We start from the raw sequence: 20,617 nt of genomic DNA, 5'->3' as shown, positions 1-20,617 counted from the left end.
CCCAAAGTGGAGACTTGTGGCCCCTCAAAGACTAGCAGATTTATTACAGCACAAATGTTTTTTGAAGCGGTCTGCAGTGATGCAATCCCCAGAGGTCGACCACCGTTGCCTTCTGCGCAATGGAACTCTTGTTTGCAGATGCGGCAGATTAAGGTGGGACAGTCCTCAAGTGGGAAGCGGTCCTGTCTCAGATGGCCGGGCCAAGAGTCACATTCTTCAAATGCTCCCCTTTGGCAAAACACCGAAAGGAAAGGAGTGCAGCCGAGCGGCAGGTCCTAGCCCTCCCTCTCGGTATTGTTCTGGGTTTCTCCGGGCAGGACGTTTTCTTTCACGGAAAAAAATAACACTTCAAAAATGTCTAAAGTGGCAGAGCCTGCTGTACCATCTCTGGCCTCTGCCACTTTTTTCTGAGCTGTGTCGATGTTAGCCCTCTGTGCATATCTGTGTAAATGATTTTAATTGGCTGTTTTTTTTTCTGTTTTATTGTACTGTATTTTATCCCGTTGTGGAATTGTATTTTAAGACTGTTGTACCCCATCCTGAGCCTGCTTGCAGGGTGGACTGGCTGGCTGGCTAAACACCAGATAAACTAAACTAAACCAAATACTTGCAGTGCAGCTGGGTAGGGTACTAAAGAGACCCCACGCCCTGCACTGTATTGGGCCTAACCCAGCCTCCTGGAGATAAACAGACACCAAGGCAAACTCGTCCCCTCCTCCGCCCCTTCTCAAGCAGCAGGACACTTGGGCCACCTGTCTCAATCATGCAACCTGGGTGACCGTCTGTGCTGAGCTGGGCAGGTGGAAATTTCCTTCCAGTCCCTGGAGTCTTGTGAAAGCCTCATAAAAACATCTGTGGATTTCTTTACCTTCAACCAACAGAAGAAAACAGCTGCCGTAAACAATACTTCTTAATTACCTGCTAGAGAAATAAAACCAGATGCAGGGTGGCCTGAGGCTCTGAGATGCAAGGGGCTCATGTTTTGGCTCAAGGTCTGTTGTCACGGCACCCAGGCACCGCCACCGAAGTGGCTCTCCACTGCCTGGCCCAGTTAGCCTTGCTGCTGAGCCCTGCTCCATCACTAGGGGTGCTGAGGCCTAGATGCAGAGAGTGTCTGAGAATGACAGGAATGTCTAACGTCACAGAAGTGAAGCTAGGATTCCAGGATGAAGGGCTAAAAGATATTCAAATGTATGAGAAACTTGTAATCCTTAATTTTACGTAGACTTTGTTAAGATAAGATATAGCAAGAATGAACTAACAATTTTTATATACTTTAAGAAGAAGTTTCAAATATAGATAACCTTGACTGGTGTTTAAAGTTATAATTAGTTAGCCAAGAATGTGAGCCCTTTGAAGCTGGGCAGTTGAGTTACTGTTAGGAGATGATTTTGAAACCCTGTAAATATGAGAAGCTGAACGGACTGGGGGCGCCTTCCTAGGAGGGTCTCCTTGCCTGCGACCTTTGAGCAGGCTACTTTTTTGGACTCGTAATTGTTCTCCTTTAATGATCTATGTAGTCATAATGGACGGTGTGATTTTCTGTTGATTAAGCTAATAATTAAGAGCGCTGAATAATCGTGTTTTAAAAATAAAGGTTTAGAATGGAAGCAAAGAATCTGTAATTGTATTGCTTGTGTACAATACCTGATAACAAACCTAAAATGTTATCTGTGGTGCACCCCTTGCCAGGAGTTAAATGATTTGGTATAGGAGCTTAGGGCTTCTTAAGTGCCTGCCTATATTTGAATCAGGCCTGACCAGAGTCATCCACAACATACTGGTCACCAGACTTGCGGGGCAATTGTTCTTCTTTGGTGGATCTCTTCCCCTTATTCATTGTAAGCCGCAGAAGGATGGTGTTTGCTGTGTGGAATGGCAAGATGGCAGATTTCTGAAGTCTAGGAAGCTTGGGGAGGGAACGCCGCCTCCTCTCCCTTATATCGCATGCAGATGCACACCGCTTTCCCTCTCCCTTCTCATACGGAGTACAGAGGGCCGGGGGGGTGGAGGGGGTTCTTCTCGCAGAGGCAGGTGCCTTTGGAATTTTTTGCTGAGTTTGCCTCATCCAGTCTAATCTGCCAGATCTTATTTTCTTGAAATGGTTTCCGAGGCACCTGCTCCTTGAGTTGCGTTTACATTTTCAAAGGCTACGTATAATTTTATTTTAACCTGCTTTCTGCCTTTGGCTGTAGAGTGGCTGTGAAAAGCTAGATTATTTGGAAATTGTAATGTAATCAGCAGTATCTGCTTTAACTGCCTGCTTTCCCCCGCCCCCCCCCTTTGTTCCTGAGGGGCAGCTGAAAATATAAGATAAATACCAGCCTTTGAAGCCAACCGACCTTCTGCTCATGACGGTTAAATGTGCAGAGAAGTCCTGTGCAACTCGCAAGTGTACTTCCAGCATTTGTTTGTTTGACAGAAAACCTTATTTGCTCTCCTTTTCAGTGCCCCTGTGCTTCATTTTCAACTAATTTGTTTTTAATGTCTGCCACACAGGGGGGGGCTTGGCTTGGACATGCACAATTTCACAACAATGTGCAGGTTGTGCAAAGCAGCAGGAATGTAAAGAGGGCGAGACATTCCCAATTCCACTGAAAAACCTCTTGAGCAGGGGGAAGCACTTGCATTTGACCCCCACCCCCGACAAAGGGGTTTTTGACACCAGCAGCTGTTGCGGGGAGGGGGGGATGTTTGAGCTGCTTTGTTCCCGCCTGTCCCGGTGGTCAGAGTAGGGATCAGTAGATCGGAAGTGCCTGCCGACACAGTAAAACCAGGAGCTGAAACTTGAAATCTAGACTGCAGGGAACAAAAACAGGTTGCAGTCACTCTGTTCTGCCATTAAACCTTGGGATAGTTTCATCAAAAAGTGGCCCCCTCTCCTTCCCCTCCGGGCATAAGCAGGAGTGTTACCAGGATCCATGGGGACGCTGGGGAGTTCCACAGGGTGCAGCGACCGATGTCAGGTGTCCGCTGAGGGCTCCTGTGTCAGGCGACCCTTCGCCCTGGGATGCCTTCAACTGAGGCGGTCCCAGTTCGCCTGATCTACGGTTGCTGTTGCCTGACAAAGCCCCGAAGAGCTCAGTCCCAGCCCCAAAGCTACCAGCGTTCCCGTTTTTCTCCAAGCCCCTGAACATTTTGCTGCCCCCTTCTTGCATCCCCCTCCTGCTCCCCGGCTGTGCAATGTCCGTTTCAGATGGGGCACCGGAACTGTCCGCACGGGGGTTCTTTTCAGGTGTGTGTGCTGGTGTGTGGTGGCACCCCTTTCCGCAGTGCCGGCACCTCTTGCAACTGGGGGGCTTGAGCCCCCAAGCTGATGACCGTGAGTACTGGCTTCCCTTTTGAAAAGAAAAGCACCGTATCCATGGAACTCAAAATGAGGCTGCGCCATAGGGCTGTCAAAGGGCATTACAATAGTGGCTGTTTCCCCCCCCCACTCCTTTCCTAAAAATCCCCCTCTTGGAATTTCTTTTCCCTCTTTCTCCAGAGTGCTTTTTACTGTGACCCATACCGCCCCCCCCCGCTCCAAACAGGCCTTGTCTTTCCACAAAGACCACAAAGGACTAGCTGGGACTCCTCAGTGTGTGGAAGGGGAGACGGTGTGTGCAAGGGTGAGTGGGGAGAGTGGCAGAGGCGTTGAGAAGCTGGAGCTCAAAGGAAGGCCTTGACGGAGCTTTTCTCATTGGTGAAAGGCACAGGTGCTCTGTGTATGCTCAGAGACACTCTTTTGAGGAAACAGTAGCAGTCGGAGGAGGAGGGAGTCCAGAAAGATGCTCTTTGCTGCTTTCCCACTCGTGGGATTCGTACTCTGGGCTCTCAGCGTGGCCCAGGTGTGTATGCTGCCAGTCCTTGAAGCAGTCCACTCAAAGTGGTTTCATCCCTCAACCAGCTGCAACACACCCACACACCTCCTGGCTTTTAGTCCATTTTTTTTACAACAGAAATCCACCACCACCCCTTTTTATTATTTTTTTTTACACTTCTCCTATGCCACAGGTCAAGAGGGAGTGTGGCAATATTTCATTGAGATAAGTAAATCATTCCCCACCACGGAAGAGGGCCATTCGGCAGGAGCGACCGAGTGGTGGCCAGACACCGCTGCTCCTGATCTTCGAGGGAGAGAGGGAGAGAGAGAGAGAGTGAGTACCTCCAGAGATTCCTAATTGGGGGGGGGCAACAAGGGGGTTGGTTCTTCCTCACCTTCCAGAGGTGGCAGCGGCACTCCTGCCTTGCCCTGGAGAGGCAGATAGATTTTGTCAGTGGGAAGCTTGAGGGAAGGGGGCATCCCTTGCGTAGAAGGAGACCCAAGTATGGGGACCTTTGAGTGACTTCCTTGGGCAGAGTAGAAAGGCAGCTGATTCCCAAGAATGGAGTTAGAGATCAATGACCCCCACCCCCAAATAAACAGACAAACTTTCTCAAATTCATATCTGCATTCCAAGTTTCATTCTCAGATCTGGTGAAGATACCAAAAGGGAAGCCCTGATAAGCTTTTGTTTGGAAATAAGTCTTTTAATGTGCTGAAGTATATACTTTGCACCCTGGTGTTTTTTTCTTTTCTTTTTAAACCCTTGAATACATTTACATTTGCTCCTGTGTTTTGTAACGGGGGAAACAAACAGATCCGTTTAAGACAACAAAATGTGAATTTTCTGGCAAGCAACTTCTAGTGAGCAGAAGGGGCTGGCTTGGGAATTTCCCTGGCAGGCTTCAGAGCCGCCCCTGAGCCATCCTGCTTAGAGAAGGCTTCTGTGCAACTCCAAGGCTTTCTCTCCCTAGTTGGTTCTCTTGGTTCGAAGCCAAACCGGCAGGTTTTAAAGTTTTGTGGCTGGGGCAGCTGCCGGAAAGGCGAAAGGAGATGCCGTCTAGTCCTGGAAGCAGCAGGGAGGCGAGAAGCGGTACAAAGGACATCTGTTTGCATCAACAATCAATAGAGCAGCGCTAAGCTGGAAACAATAAACTCAAGTGTGGATTATGAAAGATAATGATAAGAATGGGAGCCTGCAGCCTGATGGAATTGCTGTGTTGTTTTCCTTAGTCGGTCAGTTCCCTTGAAATTCCTGAAAGCCTGATAAGCTTATTTCAGTTATGAATGTGCTTCTGCAGCAGGTGAAACCCCTGCTCCTGCCGCTGCCCCCTGCATCCAGAGTCTCTGGCCCGAGTGTTTATACATGAGGTCCCAATGGGGCCCTGGGTTCTGCATCCAAAGGGATGGCAGCCAGATGTACACAACGGGAACAAACGTGTTGGTGGCTGTTGCAGTGGGAGACGTGCGTGGATGTCTTAGCAGCATCCTAAGCCCCACAGCAAAGCAAGCCAGATCCACGAGTGCTACCCCTGGAAGTGGTTCCGGTACTTCTCCACCGCCCGGAACTTTTCTCAAGCCCAGCTTCCAACCTGGCTTTCTTTTTCAACCAGCCAGCTGAGTAATTAAGTGTCAGATATTGCAACAGAGGAGACTGCAGGGGAAGAGAGAGTTTCTCCCAAGACTGCAGTACAAACAAATCCTTCCGTTGTATTGTCGAAGGCTTTCACGGCCGGAGAACGATGGTTGTTGTGGGTTTTCCGGGCTGTATAGCCGTGGTCTTGGTGTTGTAGTTCCTGACGTTTCGCCAGCAGCTGTGGCTGGCATCTTCAGAGGTGTAGCACCAAAAGACAGAGATCTTTTGGTGACACTGAGAGAGATCTCTGTCCTTTGGTGCTACACCTCTGAAGATGCCAGCCACAGCTGCTGGCGAAACGTCAGGAACTACAACACCAAGACCACGGCTATACAGCCCGGAAAACCCACAACAACCATCAAATCCTTCCGTTCTTTGAAAAGAATCTCCCCTGTGCTGGCTGCAGCAGGGCTGCTTCAAGAGACTTGGCCCCCTCCTTGGCCCCCCTCACCAAACCAGTCAGCCCCAGCTGGGGGCCTGGCTGGACCAGGGAAGCACCTCTGAGCCCAGAGTTTGCTTTTGGAGGGCTTCCAACGAGTGGATTCGGATCCCCCTTCTCCCTACCCCATTTCTACTTCACATTTGCATCTGATAATAAATGGGGGGACGTTTTCTTTCAGTTGTAAGCAAGAAACATGGCATGGCCCTCTCTGTGTTGGGCTGGAAAGGGGACAAGCACCTGCCCCCTCTCATTGTGCCTCAAAGCAAGAAACCCAGCGGTATGCCAGCTTCAACAGTGACCCCCATTCTGCAGGATGCAGAGAACAGTTGGGGGTTAACCCAGCTTTGGAGACATTTCCCTCTAAACTTGGAGCCATTAGAAAATTGATTTGACCCCCCGGATTTCAAATCTCTTCTGAAGAAGGCTGAGAACCTGTGCTGCAGAGGGCGGGCATTTAAGCAGCCCCCCCCACTCTCCCCACTGCACTGCTTGGGTCTTATGTGCACCCCCCCCCAAAGCCGCTGGGGCTCTGCCCGCCCAGCCCCCATGCGCAGCTGCACACAAGGTAGCACCTTGTGCCCGGGTGATGATGTCACTCTGGAGGGGAGGGGGGGCTCGCTTGGGGGGGTGCTGCTGGTGCTTCCAGAGGTCCTTGGCTGGTGGCTGCTTTTGCCAGATTTGGCAGAACTGAGTCAGATCCAGTAAGGTTTCCCTTGGTTTCCTTTTCTCCTCTGAGCCAGGTGGAAGAACAATGAGGGTGCAGCATTGCCAAGTTCCTGCCCTGAGCTTGCAACAGAGTGCCCCATGGGACTGGCAGGTGTACTTGGAATCTGGAGTCTCATGCCAGGACACCCCTCAGTGCCCCTGACCTGGCAGTGCTAGCTGGGTGCTGGTTGGACACCAAGTGCTCCTGTTTGTCTTCCAGATTTGCCCAGCCATGGTGGATGTGGAGTTTGGGCGGATGTCCATCAAGGAGAGCAAGGTGGAAGGCAAAGATGGCAGCAGCCCTGTGCAACCCCATTGGTATGAGCAGTACATCCAGCCTTGCATGGCGGAGCTGGTGGGCTCTGCCTTCTTCATCTTCATGGGCTGCATTTCAGTCATCGAGAACGTGGATGGTACTGGCAGGCTGCAGCCGGCATTGGTGCATGGATTGGCCCTGGGGCTCACCATTGCTGTCTTGGGCAATATCAGGTAAGGGGCAACTCTGGCTGGAAGGGGAACAGCAGCACAGCCTTGCTAAGTGATCCCGAAAGGCGCTCTGCGCATGGACAGAGGGAGCCAGTCGCTAGAGAGTAATAGTCCCGGACTCCCAGCTTGGAGGGGGGGATTGAGAAACCAGACAGATTTTCTAGTGATCCCTTCAGACCTTGGAGCGCCAGTGAGAAGAGGGTCCCCCCCCCCACAGTGTGCTCTGAGCACCTTCTCCTCCAGCATCACCCACTGCCTTCTAGGCTGTTCTTCATCGAGACGTGTTGGGGCGCATCCCGGCCTTCTCCTGGGGAGCAGCTGGTGGCTGCCGGAAGGAAGGAAGGAGGGGGAGGCTGCAGGCACATCTGGGGGGAGGAGGAATCCACCTCTGCTTTGTGCCCTCTTCAGCAGACCCCAGTCCGGTGCCAGAGGAAACCGAGGCTCTGTTTTTTGCATCCTGATCTTAGCTCATGCAGAACAGAGCAGAGCCCGTTCCAGGGACAAGAAGGCCGTCGCAGAGTCTCTTCCCCTCCTGCTGTCGCTCCTCTCTCTCATTTTCACACTCCGCCTCTTTGCTGTCTTTCCTTGAATTTGCCGTCTTGGTTCAACGTCCCTCTCTTCAGCAGAGCCGAGCCAAAGTCCTACACCCACCCAGAGACCTGCGACTCCAGCCAGATTCCAGCCGGCTGCAAGGAGTTGCGCAAGGATCTCGGTCCGATTGGCCCGCGGGTGCCCCCGGCTGGGTGCCCCTCCCCATTTAATGCTGGCCTCTCCCCTCTTGCTTTCAGTGGGGGCCACTACAACCCTGCCGTCTCCCTCGGGGCGTGGCTCGTGGGTGGGCTGAACATGGTGATGGTCATTCCATACTGGATTTCCCAGCTGTGCGGGGGGCTGATCGGAGCTGCTTTTGCTAAGGTATACTTTTTATATAAAATTTTTATTTTTTTTACTAAAAGATAAGGGGTACAGAATATAGGGGATGGGACAAAGAAATTCCTATTATATATCGCTAATACATTGCACGGTACCATCCATTTCTTCGGTGTGCTAAGGCTGTGTGTGTCAGCCTGCCGCTTGTGTTCTGAGGACAGAACCAGAGGGGAGATTTTCCCTCTGTTGAGCCTTCATGCCTCTCATGTCCCAAGCCAGCCTTCTTTGCATCCGACCCCTGCAGAAGACCAGAGGCACTTTGCTCTGCCCAGCCTACAGGAGGCAAGTGAGGGCTGGCTTCCTCCAGATGCAAAGTGGCTCCTCCTCCTCCTCCTCCTCCTCCCTCCACGCTCCTGAGTGTTTACAAATGGCTGGCTCGTCTCCAAACATTTAGGGCTTGCTTGCAGACCCAAAGAGACCTGCAGGCTGATTTCTCCAATGCTCCCATTTGGCAGACAGCACATCTGTTTGTTGCCTGAGTACCAGGGGCCTAGGGAAAACCTGGTGGGAGGTCCGTGGGGCTTCGGCCTCTCTCTGGAATCTCTGGTGCCAGAGATTCTCTGAGGACTGAACCAGGTTCCAGGAAGGCTGAGCTTGGGACTGCGGGCGGCACAGGCCCAGCACTCCCTCGGGCAAAGCCCCAGCCTCTGTGATAAGCAGGCAGGATGAGCCCTCAGGCTAGGCCAGGCCTAGTGTCCATGCTCAGAGCCTGGAGAACAGACATTCTGCGGCCTGCTACCATCTCCATTCCTGAGGAGAGCTCTGCAAGGGACCCGGAAAATTCATCTCCTGCCCAGCTCAGGATTGTCTTCTCCTGAGGATGAAGGACCTCCGCCTGGGCGTCTGTGTGGGGTTTTCTGTTGCGGGCCAGTCCCTGCTTAACCCCACCCTCGCTAGGGTTGCCAGGTCTCCAGTTCGCTTGGTGCTTTTTCAGTCAGAAGCTGCTCTTCTAAAAACCAGGGCTTTTTTTCAGCTGGAATGCAGGGGAACAGTGTTCCGGCACCTCTTGAAAATGGTCACATGGCTGGTGGCCCCGCCCCCTGATCTCCAGACAGAGGGGAGTTGAGATTGCCCTCCATGCCACTGAGCAGTGCAGAGGGCAATCTCAACTCCCCTCTGCCTGGAGATCAGGGGGCGGGGCCACCAGCCATGTGACCATTTTCTCTGAGGGCCACCCACTGAGTTCCACCACCTCTTTCCCCAGAAAAAAAGCCCTGTTAAAAACTAAAAACAACTCTGTTGGAATGTTGCTCAAGTGTGAGGGAGGGACTCCACGATTGCCCTGGGACCTAGCCAGTCACTGGGAAAAGTGGGAAAAGTTTGCTTCATGAGTGTCGCAGACCAATCAATCAGCACTCTGCCCAGCCCGGTAGAACTGAACATCCTGCCCAGGTCGTATGCAAATCATTTGGAACAGATTAATGCTCCTTTGGGACAAAATCAATCTGTTGCAGGCCGTGACTGCTGATGAAAGCTACCAGAATGCCAGCGGGGCAGCATTCACGACCATCACGTCGGACGACTGCCTGGCGAGGGCTGTGGTGAGCGAGGTCATCATGACGATGTTTCTGGTCATGGCCGTCTGCATGGGGGCCATCAATGAGAGAACCAAGGGACCCTTGGCCCCCTTCTGCATTGGCTTCACGGTGACCGTGGATATCCTGGCAGGGTGAGTTGGCCACAGGCTGGGTGGCTTCTGAGCAGCAGCTGCTTTGTCTGGGGAAGGGGTTGCACATGGTCTGGGAATGGTGGGAGACAGCCGGCTCAGCCCCCAGCACTCAGCTCCAGAAAGCTTGGGAAGGGCAACCAGAAAGGGGAGAAAAAACACAGCTCCGCAGAAGGGTGATCAAAGAGGCTGGAACAGAAGAAGTGGATTAAATCTAACTCCAAATACGATACAAATGAAGGACCATGGGTACAGAGCTTAAATGTCGAACCACACTGTTAGTGTTTTTAATGATAACTTTTGCGCTTTCATTTGTTGAGTTAAATTATATACCAGCGTTGTCTTCATTTGTATCATGTTTGGATACACGTGTGGGGCTGCTGCTGGAGTTGGGCTCTGCAGGTTGTGGGTCCTGATCCGGAATCCTGGCCCCTACGAACTGGATTTGTACAACAAAAATTCTCCAATGGAAGGTAAAGGATCTTGGGCAGCAGGGCTGGGAAAGAAAGACCACGGAGAGCTTCTACCCGTGGGTCGTTTGACCTGAGAGGAGGCAGCTTCTTGATCTCGTCTCCTAACAACAGCAGAGGGGCCCGCGGATCCGACGAGGGTCTCGGCAGTCCAGCATCCTGTTTTCCTCAGTGGCCAACCAGTTACCCAAGGAAGGGCACCGGGGGCATGGCCCTCCCTCCCTCTGACGTTGCCCCCTGTCACTGGGATTCAGAGGTGAACTGCCTCTGGACCTGTAGGCTCCCTTCCGTCATCTTGACTAGTAACCGTTGCTGCCTGTCTCTCCTCCTCCATGAATCTGTCGCTTTTCCTTTTAAAGCCCTCAGCAAACGCACACCTGCGGTCCCCCCCCCCCCCCCGGATAGCTGGGAATTGCTACCGGGGTTGGGCTTATCCAAGTGTTTCTGGAAATCATACAATGGCTTGGAAAGCAGACAGGAGCCAAAGTGCTTTTGACGCTTGGCTGATATTTCAATTTGGTCTGCTTGCCCTCTTGGGCCTTGCTGCTGTTCTCTTTGCCAAGAAGAGCCTCTTGCCAGCTTGAAAGGGGCACAGAGAAGTGTAGCAATGAGGGCCTCTGAACAGGCTCCACTGCAGGACTTGGACCCCCCCCCCTCCCCCATGACATGTGCAGCCAGGTGCTTGTGGACTAACTGAGGTCCTCTGGGCGGTGTGTCACGCTTCCTACTGCTCTCCTGTTAATATACTGCATGCCAGGAAAAACCACCTCATGTTCTTCAGCTGGAAAGGTATACTGCAGGCTGGTGCCACCATGGAAAGGACCAGCCCGAGAGTGGGGAGGGATCTAGGGCAGAAGATGTCCCCGAAGGGGATGCTGACACAAAAAAAGGGGGCTGCTTATGCAACAGCCACGGTAACAGCGGCCGCCCTTCATGGCCAGGACTGTGTGTTGCTGATCACAGCCATGGCATCCCCTTTGACTGTGCAGGAAAGCCCATGGACCAGGTGGGGGGGGGGCGCAGAGAAAAGTGACTTCTTTGCAGCTCTGCCCCCTCCCTAATGGCTGGCAAAGGAGCCTGGAGCCGGGCTGAGATTGATTCAGCCCGTGGCTTCCTCTGTCTGCACAGAAAGTGAGTTTGGATGCCAAGAATGTGTTCCCTGCTGATACCAGGCGCTCTGATCGCCACACCAAGAGGAGCCAACACGTTCCCTTGCCAGGAGGTTTCACTCAAGCACTCCCCCCGCCCCCCACATCCTTGGGCAGCAGGCAGGCAACATTTGCGATCCCAAACATTGGCATCATCAGCAAATGTGTGTATGCACACAGTTCCTAATGTTAACAGGTGAGGGGGCAAGACCCCGTCTTGTGGGAGCTCAGACTTTGGGCTCAATGCTGGGACAGGCTGCAGTGCAAATGTGTGTCCCTGGGTTCCCCTGCCTCCTGCTACTGCATAGTAACCAGTTCTTGTGTGCTGCTCTTAAAGGGGCACCCTCTTGGCAAAGCCCTCACCCACTGAGGGCCTGTGCCAGGCTTTCCACTGCCCTGTGCCCTCCAAGAAGGGGCCACGATCTTAGGGAGAGGGTCTCTGGATGTGCTCAAAGGGATCCATCTAGCTGTGTGAGCAGGAGGAGCTGCTAGAGGCTGGTTTCCAGTGGATGGGGTGACCCAGTGCCAGCCGCTTCCTTGCAATGTGTGGCCCACAGCCTGATCCTGGAGGGCCCTATCCACATTTTCAGGCAAAAGTGCAGCCGTGGTTCGGCCTTCTCTGCTCGGGGAGCTCGAGGGGGTGGGGCCGCTTCATGTTTCCAGGGGTTACTGTCAGACTAGGCTCTGGGAGACCCAGGTGTGAATCACCACTTTGCCAAGGAAGCTCGCTGGGTGACTTTGCGCCAGTCACCCCCTCTCAGCCCAGCCTGTCAGGGTTGCTATGAGAACAAAATGGGGGAGAAGAACAATGCAGGCTACTTTAGGTCTCCCCTGGGAGAAAAGCAGGGTACAAATGAATGAAGTAAATAAGTCAAGAAACCAGCGGGGGGGGGATCTCATCTGGGAAAGGAGAGTGAAGTCAGACCCCCTCCCCAACAGAGGATGGAAATGGGTCAAGGGGAGGCTTTTCTGAAAAGGAAAGGAAGCAAGAGCCCCATGGACCCCTTACTCACTGGGCCGGCAAGTGCAGGCTAGGAAGTCAGCATACACGTGCCCTTTCACGACTGCAGGAGGGCCTACCCAGAGAGTGGGGGGGGGCAATTCCTGCAAGGCACTCAGAGCCAGTCCTCCATCAAGCTGCAGACCCCAACCCAAGTCGCCCAGGTTGTGTTCTGGCCCTCTAGCCACTGAGCGCTTTCTTTGCTGCGGTTTTCCGGGGGGGGGGGGTCTGGATCTCCACTGCCCCCTCTTTTTCCTTTTAACATGGCAAAGGCTGACCCAGCCTCTGGATTCTGGCTGTGCAGGTTGCTTCTGATGGCAAGAGGGGTGGCTAGACCCATGTCAAAGAATCCACCCAGTCAATGCAAAGGGCCAGACGACCGAACAAGGGCGGGGGCTCCTCCGTCTGCCCCCTTGACTAACTGCTCTTCTTTTCTCCTATTCAGGGGTGCTATCTCAGGAGCCTGCATGAACCCAGCCAGAGCGTTTGGCCCAGCACTGGTTGCCAACTACTGGGATTACCACTGGGTGTACTGGGTAGGCCCCATGGTGGCTGGACTCCTGGTAGGAGCTTTGATTAGGTAGGTGGACATCCCAAAGCAGGGCAGAAAAGTGCAGGGAAGAGGGGGGCTAGACCGTGCCCCACCTTGCCCCAAAGGTGCAGCTTTCCTGGTCTCCAGTTGGCCATCCCACTGGGCTGTCTGGCCCACTCTGCAGTCCATCACTTCACACGGCACATCCTGCTCGCTTGCTGATTTCCCGTTTGTCCACATGACGTCACGTGCCTCCAGCTCCGGAAGAGTGGATCCTCATCAGGATCCTTACCCCAAACTAGAACCCTCTGGACATTTTCCAGAGGCCAAGCAGGAGCTCCTCCTGGCTGTTTGTGCCTGTCTGTAGAGCAGCGAGCATTTGTGGGCAAATGAGTTATTTTAATGGCACACCTTTGCATGCAACATTGAGTGTTTATTGTTGGACAATATGCAATGCTTGTTTATGAGGGTTTTCCCCCCTGCTTTGAACTCCTGCACTTAGTGTAGTTTATAAAGTTAGGCAATAAACATAAATGTAAGTTTGCTGAACAATCTCTCTTCGGGGTGGGTCAAATTACACATGACATGAGAGTCCCATGACTGGAACTCTGTTTTTCTCTTTTGCCTTACAAAGAAGCAGCTTCTGAGGAAGGGCAATATGGATTGGGGCCACAGTATTAGTGGAACAAGGAGGAATGGCCTCCTCCCCTGACTGAAAATTCCCCCTGCCCCAAACAAGCCCTGCTGCCTTCACCGCTGTGGCCCTGATCCAGGCCACCCACCGGCTGCCTTTGCAGACGCCCGTACCACGCCAGGCATTCCCAGCACGGCCTTCCAGGGCCATGTGTCTCTTGAGCCTCTGCCCTCATGCTAGCACCCCTGGCCCAGTGCAGAAGGGCTGGTGGGTCACATCCAGAAGAAATCTGGTTGTTTTTGAGAAGGGTGTGCTTGAGAAATGCCAGGGGCTCCTTGCGAGTCCCCAAACAAACCGGTTCTGGGAGGAGAAAATAGGGAGGGGGCCGTTTCCTCCATGGCCCCCCTTGGGAGGATCCAGCTGCCCGTGGCTGGGCCACAGTGAAGCTTCTTTGCGCCAAACGAGCAACTCTTGGCTAACAAGTACTGAGTGGTGTTTTCCCCTCTAATTTCTTCAGGTTCCTCCTTGGAGACAAGAAAACCCGCATCTTCCTCAAATGAGTGCGCCCCCAGTTGTTTGGGCAGAGCATCCAGCGGGGGGTGGGGTGGGGGGGCTCCTCTGCCTGACCAGACCTCTCCGGCACCGTCTGCCACTGACATCTCTGCTTCCCTGTCTGACCGCCACCCCCAAGCAAGAGGGCGCCTCCATCTGCCTGGAGGTGGCAGACCGGCCCATGGACTCTTCTCGGCGCACTGCTCTTCCGGCTCCAGACGAAACTGTTCCGGGTTCTCCTGGTGGGGCTGACCAGGAGGAGTCGCTTTCCCTCTGTATAACTTGCCTGTAAGCGATGTGATCCCTTGCCAATTCCCCACGGCAAGGAGGAAGGGTCCCCCGGTTCTCCTGCGCTTTGCTTGCCAGAGAGGGGGCTGTGCAGAGGCATCCAACGTTTTGGGGGAGGGGTTCCAAAGGTCACCCTCACTCCCCCCAATTAACCTGAGGAGGAGAGGGTAGTTCTCCTGCTGGCCAAGTCAGGGCCTCCCCCCCACCCCCCACTGCCGTCAGCCACTGCCCACAGGGGCATGCTCACTTCAGCTTCACCCCCACTAGGAGTCGGTAGCGCTGGTTCTTGGCTGCGTTGCTGACGGCCCCCCCAAAACAGGCCAGGAGTTTCATTAGTGCCAACCTCTAATAATAATAATTTCGATTTATATACCGCCCTTCAGGACAACTTAATGCCCACTCAGAGCTGTTTACAAAGTATGCCATTATTATCCCCACAACAATAATCACCTTGTGAGGTGGGTGGGGCTGAGAGAGCTCTGAGAAGCTGTGACTAGCCCAAGGTCACCCAGCTGGCTTCAAGCAGAGGAGTGGGGAGTCAATCCCGGCTCTCCAGATCAGAGTCCTGCCGCTCTTAACCGCTGCACCAAACTGGCTCTCCCCTCTAAGGCTTTGTAGATCTCCACCTTCTTGCAGAGGAATGAAGGTTTCTCCACAATTCCAGCAAGAGTGCTTTGCCGGAGGCTCACGTTGTGGGAAGGAGGTGGCTGCTGCCCTCCTCCTTCTTTGCCAAATGCTGCCCAGAGAAGCAGCTGTAAATCCCAATAAGGTGAATCCAAGCAGAGCCCGTGGAAGGCTGCCCATACATCACGCCCAGCGACAGCACTGATTGATCGCTGCGTCCCTCCTTGTCCAAAAAGCACAGACCAGCAGCAGGCAATGGCGCCTGGGGACTTTCCCCACCTGCCTGACCGATGGGCCCAGCTCCTTCTTGGCCAGCTGTGGCTGGGACTTCTTCCTTCTGCCGGGCATGTCGGAGACCCGGGCAGGCAGGGGCCAGCATGGAACTAGCCAGGATCCTCCTCCCTCCCTGGCTCATTGTGGTGATTGGAGGGTTGCCATGCCAGAACTTTCTTCTCTTCTGGCTGCAATTCAACAGGTTCAGCTTCTTCCAGTATGCTGAGGCAGTGGTTGGGGAAACTGCCAAAAGCCCAGGAAAACCTGCTTGGAATGGGGGCAGCAGTGACTTCAGGCTGTCTTACTGGAGAAGGAAGCACACTCTGAACATGCACAGAGGCGCTCCTCTTGATTCTTATTCCGAGTATTCTACAATTCTGTGGGTCCTTAAAATAAATAACGTATTTTAAAGCAAGATCTGGTCAGGCTCAGGTCTGCCTTGAATTCCTGTCCCCATGAAGGGGAGGGGTGTGTGGCTGGCTGAGTGTGGTGAAAGGGAAGGCACTCTGCACGGGTTCAGAAATCTCGCCCCAGCGCCATCCGTCGGCGTGTTTCAAGGCTGGAGCCCCAAATCAGCGTTCCAACCTGATCTGGGGGCTGTGCCCTAGTTTGCCTTGAGATTAGACCCCTCCCCCCAGTAAATACCAAACACCAAACATTGGCACTCAAGTTTCACTTAAGAAGCAAAACGAAGTTGGCGCGGTCATTGCAGGGCCTCCTTCTGGGCAGGGCTGAGTCGGCCTTCTGGCTCCCTGCAGTTGGGTCTCCTGGTTACTTAGGAATGGCTGAGTCTAAAAGCCTTTCTAACTTTTTGATTTTGCTACTACAGACTAACACGGCTAACTCCTCTGGATCTAATATTTTATGCTATCTTGTTTTATTCTCTTGCCAGGCAAAAAATGCCAAAGGAGGCAAGGCTTTTTTTTTTGGTCTACTGGCAGCCATAGCTGGAGGCTCCTCCATGTGTTTGCAGAAGGGCTGGTTGGGGGTCCCTTGGTAATGGATTCAATGGGCCTGCCCCAGTTGCTGGTCTCATTTAAATATTCCAGTTAATGTGTATTTCATGCACACAGAGAAGGGCTTCAGTAATCCTGGAGGGGAAGAAGAAAACAGAGACAGCTTTTTTTTTTAAGCAGCTCTTTTTGAAACAGGAGGTGCTAGGCAGCCAGTAGCATCTGTCATCCTCTACTATTTGCCTGAACCAAGCTGTGTCCCTCCCTCCCTCCACCACCCTCTTTCCCATAGGGCCAACCTTCTTCCACCTCCTCTACCCTGAGTCTGCACCCCAGTTACCACCCTCCCCCCAGCCACCTTCCCAGGCCAGAGGTTTGAGCACATGGGAGTGTACAAGCTGTGTGCAAAGGCCTCCTGTTCCAGCAGCAGCCAGGAAAGAAATGTGCCCCCCACCCTGCTAATGGGCCCTGGAGGCAGGTAACAGGGGACGCTGCTGCTGCTGCAGTGCTGCCCCAGGCAAGAAGATGATGTGTCCAGCTAACAGCCAAAGTGGGGCACCAAAAGATGCTTGACGGAAGTAGCACTGGTGGCCCCCAGCTGGCTACCAGACCCCTTTCCCCTGCTTGAGTGGAGGCTGGGAAGAAACAGTTTGGCAGGCAGGATGGGGCCAGGGAGGGACACAGAAATTATTCATTTGTTTTCAAGTAGTTGGAAGGGAGGGGGGGCTGCTGGGGGAGGGGGTAGGCTGTGCCAGGGAGCCGTGTCTGCTCGCTTGCTTTTGCTCACAGTGTGCCTATTTGCAGAGAAAGGTTGGGAAAACAAAAGGCTGTGTGAGACTCTTCCAAGGAAAATGATCCTGGGGGGGCTACGGCTGGACTCCCAGCCAGCGGGAGCACAGGGGAGAACATGCCGCCCTGCAGGCACCTATTGGCCATATGAGGCACCCCCAGCCCACCATCCCATGCGAGACATGGCCCATGCGCCTCAGTTACTGTCACCTTTTTGCAAACCGGAGGTGGTGGTGGGAGATGGATTTTCTACCGCAGACATCAAAAGGGCTCTGGCCATTTCCCCCCAAACTGATCTGGCCTCCTCTGGATTGCAGAGAGAGGACACTGCCCCCAGGTGCCCAGTTGTGGCCTCCCCTGCTGTCCTTTGGAGCAGCTCCTGTGAACAGTCCAGGGATTGCTTTCCTCCATCATATTGAGGGAGATCCCCAAGGGAGCAAAGAGCAGTTCTGCTCTAGTCCCCCCCCCTCTTATTTTAAAAGCATTGCCATGGTAACACATCCTGCCAGCAACTTCCTGTAGCTTGTCTTTATTGCTCCAAAGGGCTGCCCCATCCCCTACATAAAGGGACCCCCTCTTATTCCCTCACAATCTGCAAGTCGGTCTGGAGTAAAACTGAACTTGCAGGGGGGCGGGGGGGGGGCTGTATGGAGCTATGCCCCAGGCAGTTGCTGGGAACACCCAATCCCCAAACTTTAAACAGTTCTTTATATATATAAAAATTTCATTGAAAGGTTTTTTTAACAAAATACATACAGCTTAAAACATATAAAGAAAATCCAAAGGGGCGGAGGGGGGGAGATATGTATATTAAAAAAAGACAGAAAAAAGAAAAAGAAGATATGTTGGAAGAGCTTTCCATTTTCTCTACCATAAATAACAGCATAATTACAGCGTTCACAATTGTAGCCTTATTATCATACTAAAACTTCATTTATAGTCCTCTTTTATCTTTTTTCTTTCCCCTCTTACGCTTCAAAACCACAGATCACCAGTTCATTTTTTTTAGTTTCAAGCACCAAGTCAGTAATTGGTTTCCAGTTTGCTAAGAATGCGAGTGATGCTTTCTCTTTAATCAGAGCAGTAAGTTCAGCCATCTTGGCTAACTCCATCATCTTCACAATCCCCCTCCTCTATTGTAGGCAAGATTGGACTCTTTCATTTTTGAGCATATAGTAGCCTCACTACCACTGCCAAATATAAAAATAGAGGACCATGTCTCTTTTCTAGCAGTCTGTCCAATAATCCCAACAAGAAGGTTTCCGGTTTCAATTGCATTCTAGTTTTCAAAATTTTCTGTATTACCGTATAGCTTGGCATCCAATTTTTTTTAGCTTTATTAGAAGTTCACCAAAGATGGACTCTTTTTGATTTCGCTACTACAGACTAACATGGCTAACTCCTCTGCATCTATGACCAAAGATGATTAAATGTCTCTTCACGCTGTGCACATTTCCAGCATTAATTCAAATTACACTTTAGCTAATTTTTTGGAGACATATACCAACGATACATCATTTTATAAAAATTTCTTTAAGCATCAAACTCAAGAGTCCAAAATTTTAAACAATCATAGAAATAGTTACTAAGATCACAGGTATTGCAAGCCCGCAAGACCCCTTCCAGAAACAATAATTTGTGTAGGCAAAGGGTTAAAAGCACAGGTGCCAGACTACAGTTGAAGAGAGAAAAACCAGTTCAGTGGAAAGAGGTTGCTGTTCATTTAAACAAAAAGAAAATACTTTGCGAGCCGTGCTTGCCAGAGGCTTCAGCCAGGCAAATGGATTTGTGCGAACTGCTGCGAAGCAAATCCCAAGCTACGAAGTGCAAATCAGGAACCGGCCACCAGGAACTGACTTCAGCTTTGTTTCTTTTATTTATTTGTTTATTTATACATTTATTTGTTTATACATACATACATACCCTGCCTTTTAACATAATTCAAGGCAGCTTACAAGATCATTTTAAAACATTTCCAAATTAAAAGCAAGATAAAGTCTCCCCCTCCCCTGCTTAGATGCTGCAGCCGCTGGCCTGGAAGCCTCTTGCCAGAACACACCGCTTGTTTTCAAGACCCACCGATTAGTGCCATTCCCTTCTGGGGCAATGTTTAGGAGATATCTGTGGGCCAGCCGGGCATAGGGGAGGTGCACCCCAGCATCTGCACTCTCTCTCAGAGGATTCTAGGCTGGTAGCCCACCATCCTCTGCTACAGGCGTCAGGCATACCTGCACACTGGTTTCCTACCCAAGGGCAAGGAGGAGGCTTTCCAGGAACACGCAGTTGGCAAGGATAGCTGGGCTCCCAAAAGAAGTTGGCTGGAGTGGCTGCCACTATAACAAGAGATCCAGAGGAGTTCGCTGTGTTAGTCTGTAGTTGCAAGGAGTCTGGTAGCACCTTTAAGAGTAACTTACTTATTTGTAGCATAAGCTTTTGAGAACCACAGCTCTCTTCGTCAGATGTATCGTCAGCTTTCAAGAACCACAGCTCTCTTTGTCAGATGCATCGACAGCTTTTGAGAACCACAGCTCTCTTCATCAGATGCATTGACAGCTTTCGAGAACCACAGCTCTCTTCGTCAGATGCATTGACAGTTTTCGAGAACCACAGCTCTCTTCGTCAGATGACAATGAGAGCTGTGGTTCTCGAAAGCTTATGCTACAAATAAGTTGGTTAGTCTTAAAGGTGCAACTGGACTCTTTACTATTATAACAAGAGGTATGTCTTTCCTGGTGAGTGACAATGCCAGGCACAGGGAGAATGTGCTTAAGCGTTATATGCCAGATTTCCTAGCTACATCTGTATCCATGCCTCATACTCTGGAGTGGGACTGGAGTCCCTGTCAAACCAGGAGCATGGACGGGGACAAAGCAGAGAGACTTGCTACATCTTGCTGAATTCCTCTACGTGGCAGCCATGGGGGCGATATCTGGACTGGGACCATGTTGCTGGGCAGGGGGCTTAGTCTCTCCCCTCTTCTTCCATAGTAATGTTGAACTGACCTCTGTAAGGTTATCTGCTTTGGAAAGGAAATGGCCCTGCCCCCCTCTAGTTAGCCCCCCCGTGCCATATTTGAGGCAAAAAAGGTTCTGTGTTTTGCCAAACGCCTTCCAGCCCAGCATGAGCAGAAGGCAAAATTTAGCCTGGCCTGCTAATTGCACACCAAAGGTGTGCTTGTACCTGCCTTTTCAAGTAGCACCAGATTACTCCCACACTAATGTAATTCCAACAATAATGACAATATCAACCAATACAAATTTCCCCTTTCATGAAGCCCCCTCCTGAGCAAAGTACACCGTGTCGACTCCATAGAAGCTCTTAAGGAAAACAGCAAGACCTGTTCTCTGTGCTTCAGGCTTGTGAGACTTAGGAACTGCTTGAAGACATTCAGCTGTCACTCCTCTGCTCTTAATTCAGGTTTTAAAAAGCAAATTTGGAACTGTATATTTAAAAGAGCCTGAGAATGACAACGCCATTGGTCGATGCTGCCTGTTTGGTGCTCCCAGGGCAGAGATGAACACTGGTAGATGCAAGCGTGGCCACATGCCACGTTTTTGTAGTGTCCTGATCACATGATCTAATCACATGAGCACAGGCTACTGTGCAGGATGTGGAGCAATGCCCCACACCCCTAGAACACACCCCAGTATTTCGACCATTCAGTCTACTCTCTGGCCATTTCCA

At 51.9% G+C, this 20,617-nt stretch overlaps 1 protein-coding gene across 1 annotated transcript; it reads left to right on the top strand.

The window, feature by feature from the left end:
- The first annotated feature begins 4,020 nt into the window (after positions 1-4,020).
- Positions 4,021-15,602, top strand: AQP8 (aquaporin 8). The gene is made up of 6 exons (XM_054993411.1): positions 4,021-4,139; positions 6,809-7,077; positions 7,863-7,989; positions 9,459-9,673; positions 12,734-12,868; positions 13,972-15,602. Exons 2-6 carry the CDS (start codon positions 6,821-6,823, stop codon positions 14,012-14,014), a joined length of 777 nt encoding a protein of 258 aa, XP_054849386.1. The 5' UTR covers positions 4,021-4,139; positions 6,809-6,820; the 3' UTR covers positions 14,015-15,602.
- The last annotated feature ends 5,015 nt before the right edge of the window (positions 15,603-20,617 follow it).

Source organism: Eublepharis macularius, chromosome 12, assembly GCF_028583425.1.
Source record: "Eublepharis macularius isolate TG4126 chromosome 12, MPM_Emac_v1.0, whole genome shotgun sequence".
Lineage (NCBI taxonomy): Eukaryota > Metazoa > Chordata > Lepidosauria > Squamata > Eublepharidae > Eublepharis > Eublepharis macularius.
The sequence above is the reverse complement of the archived record's forward strand: the minus strand, read 5'-3'. Positions and strand labels throughout refer to the sequence as shown.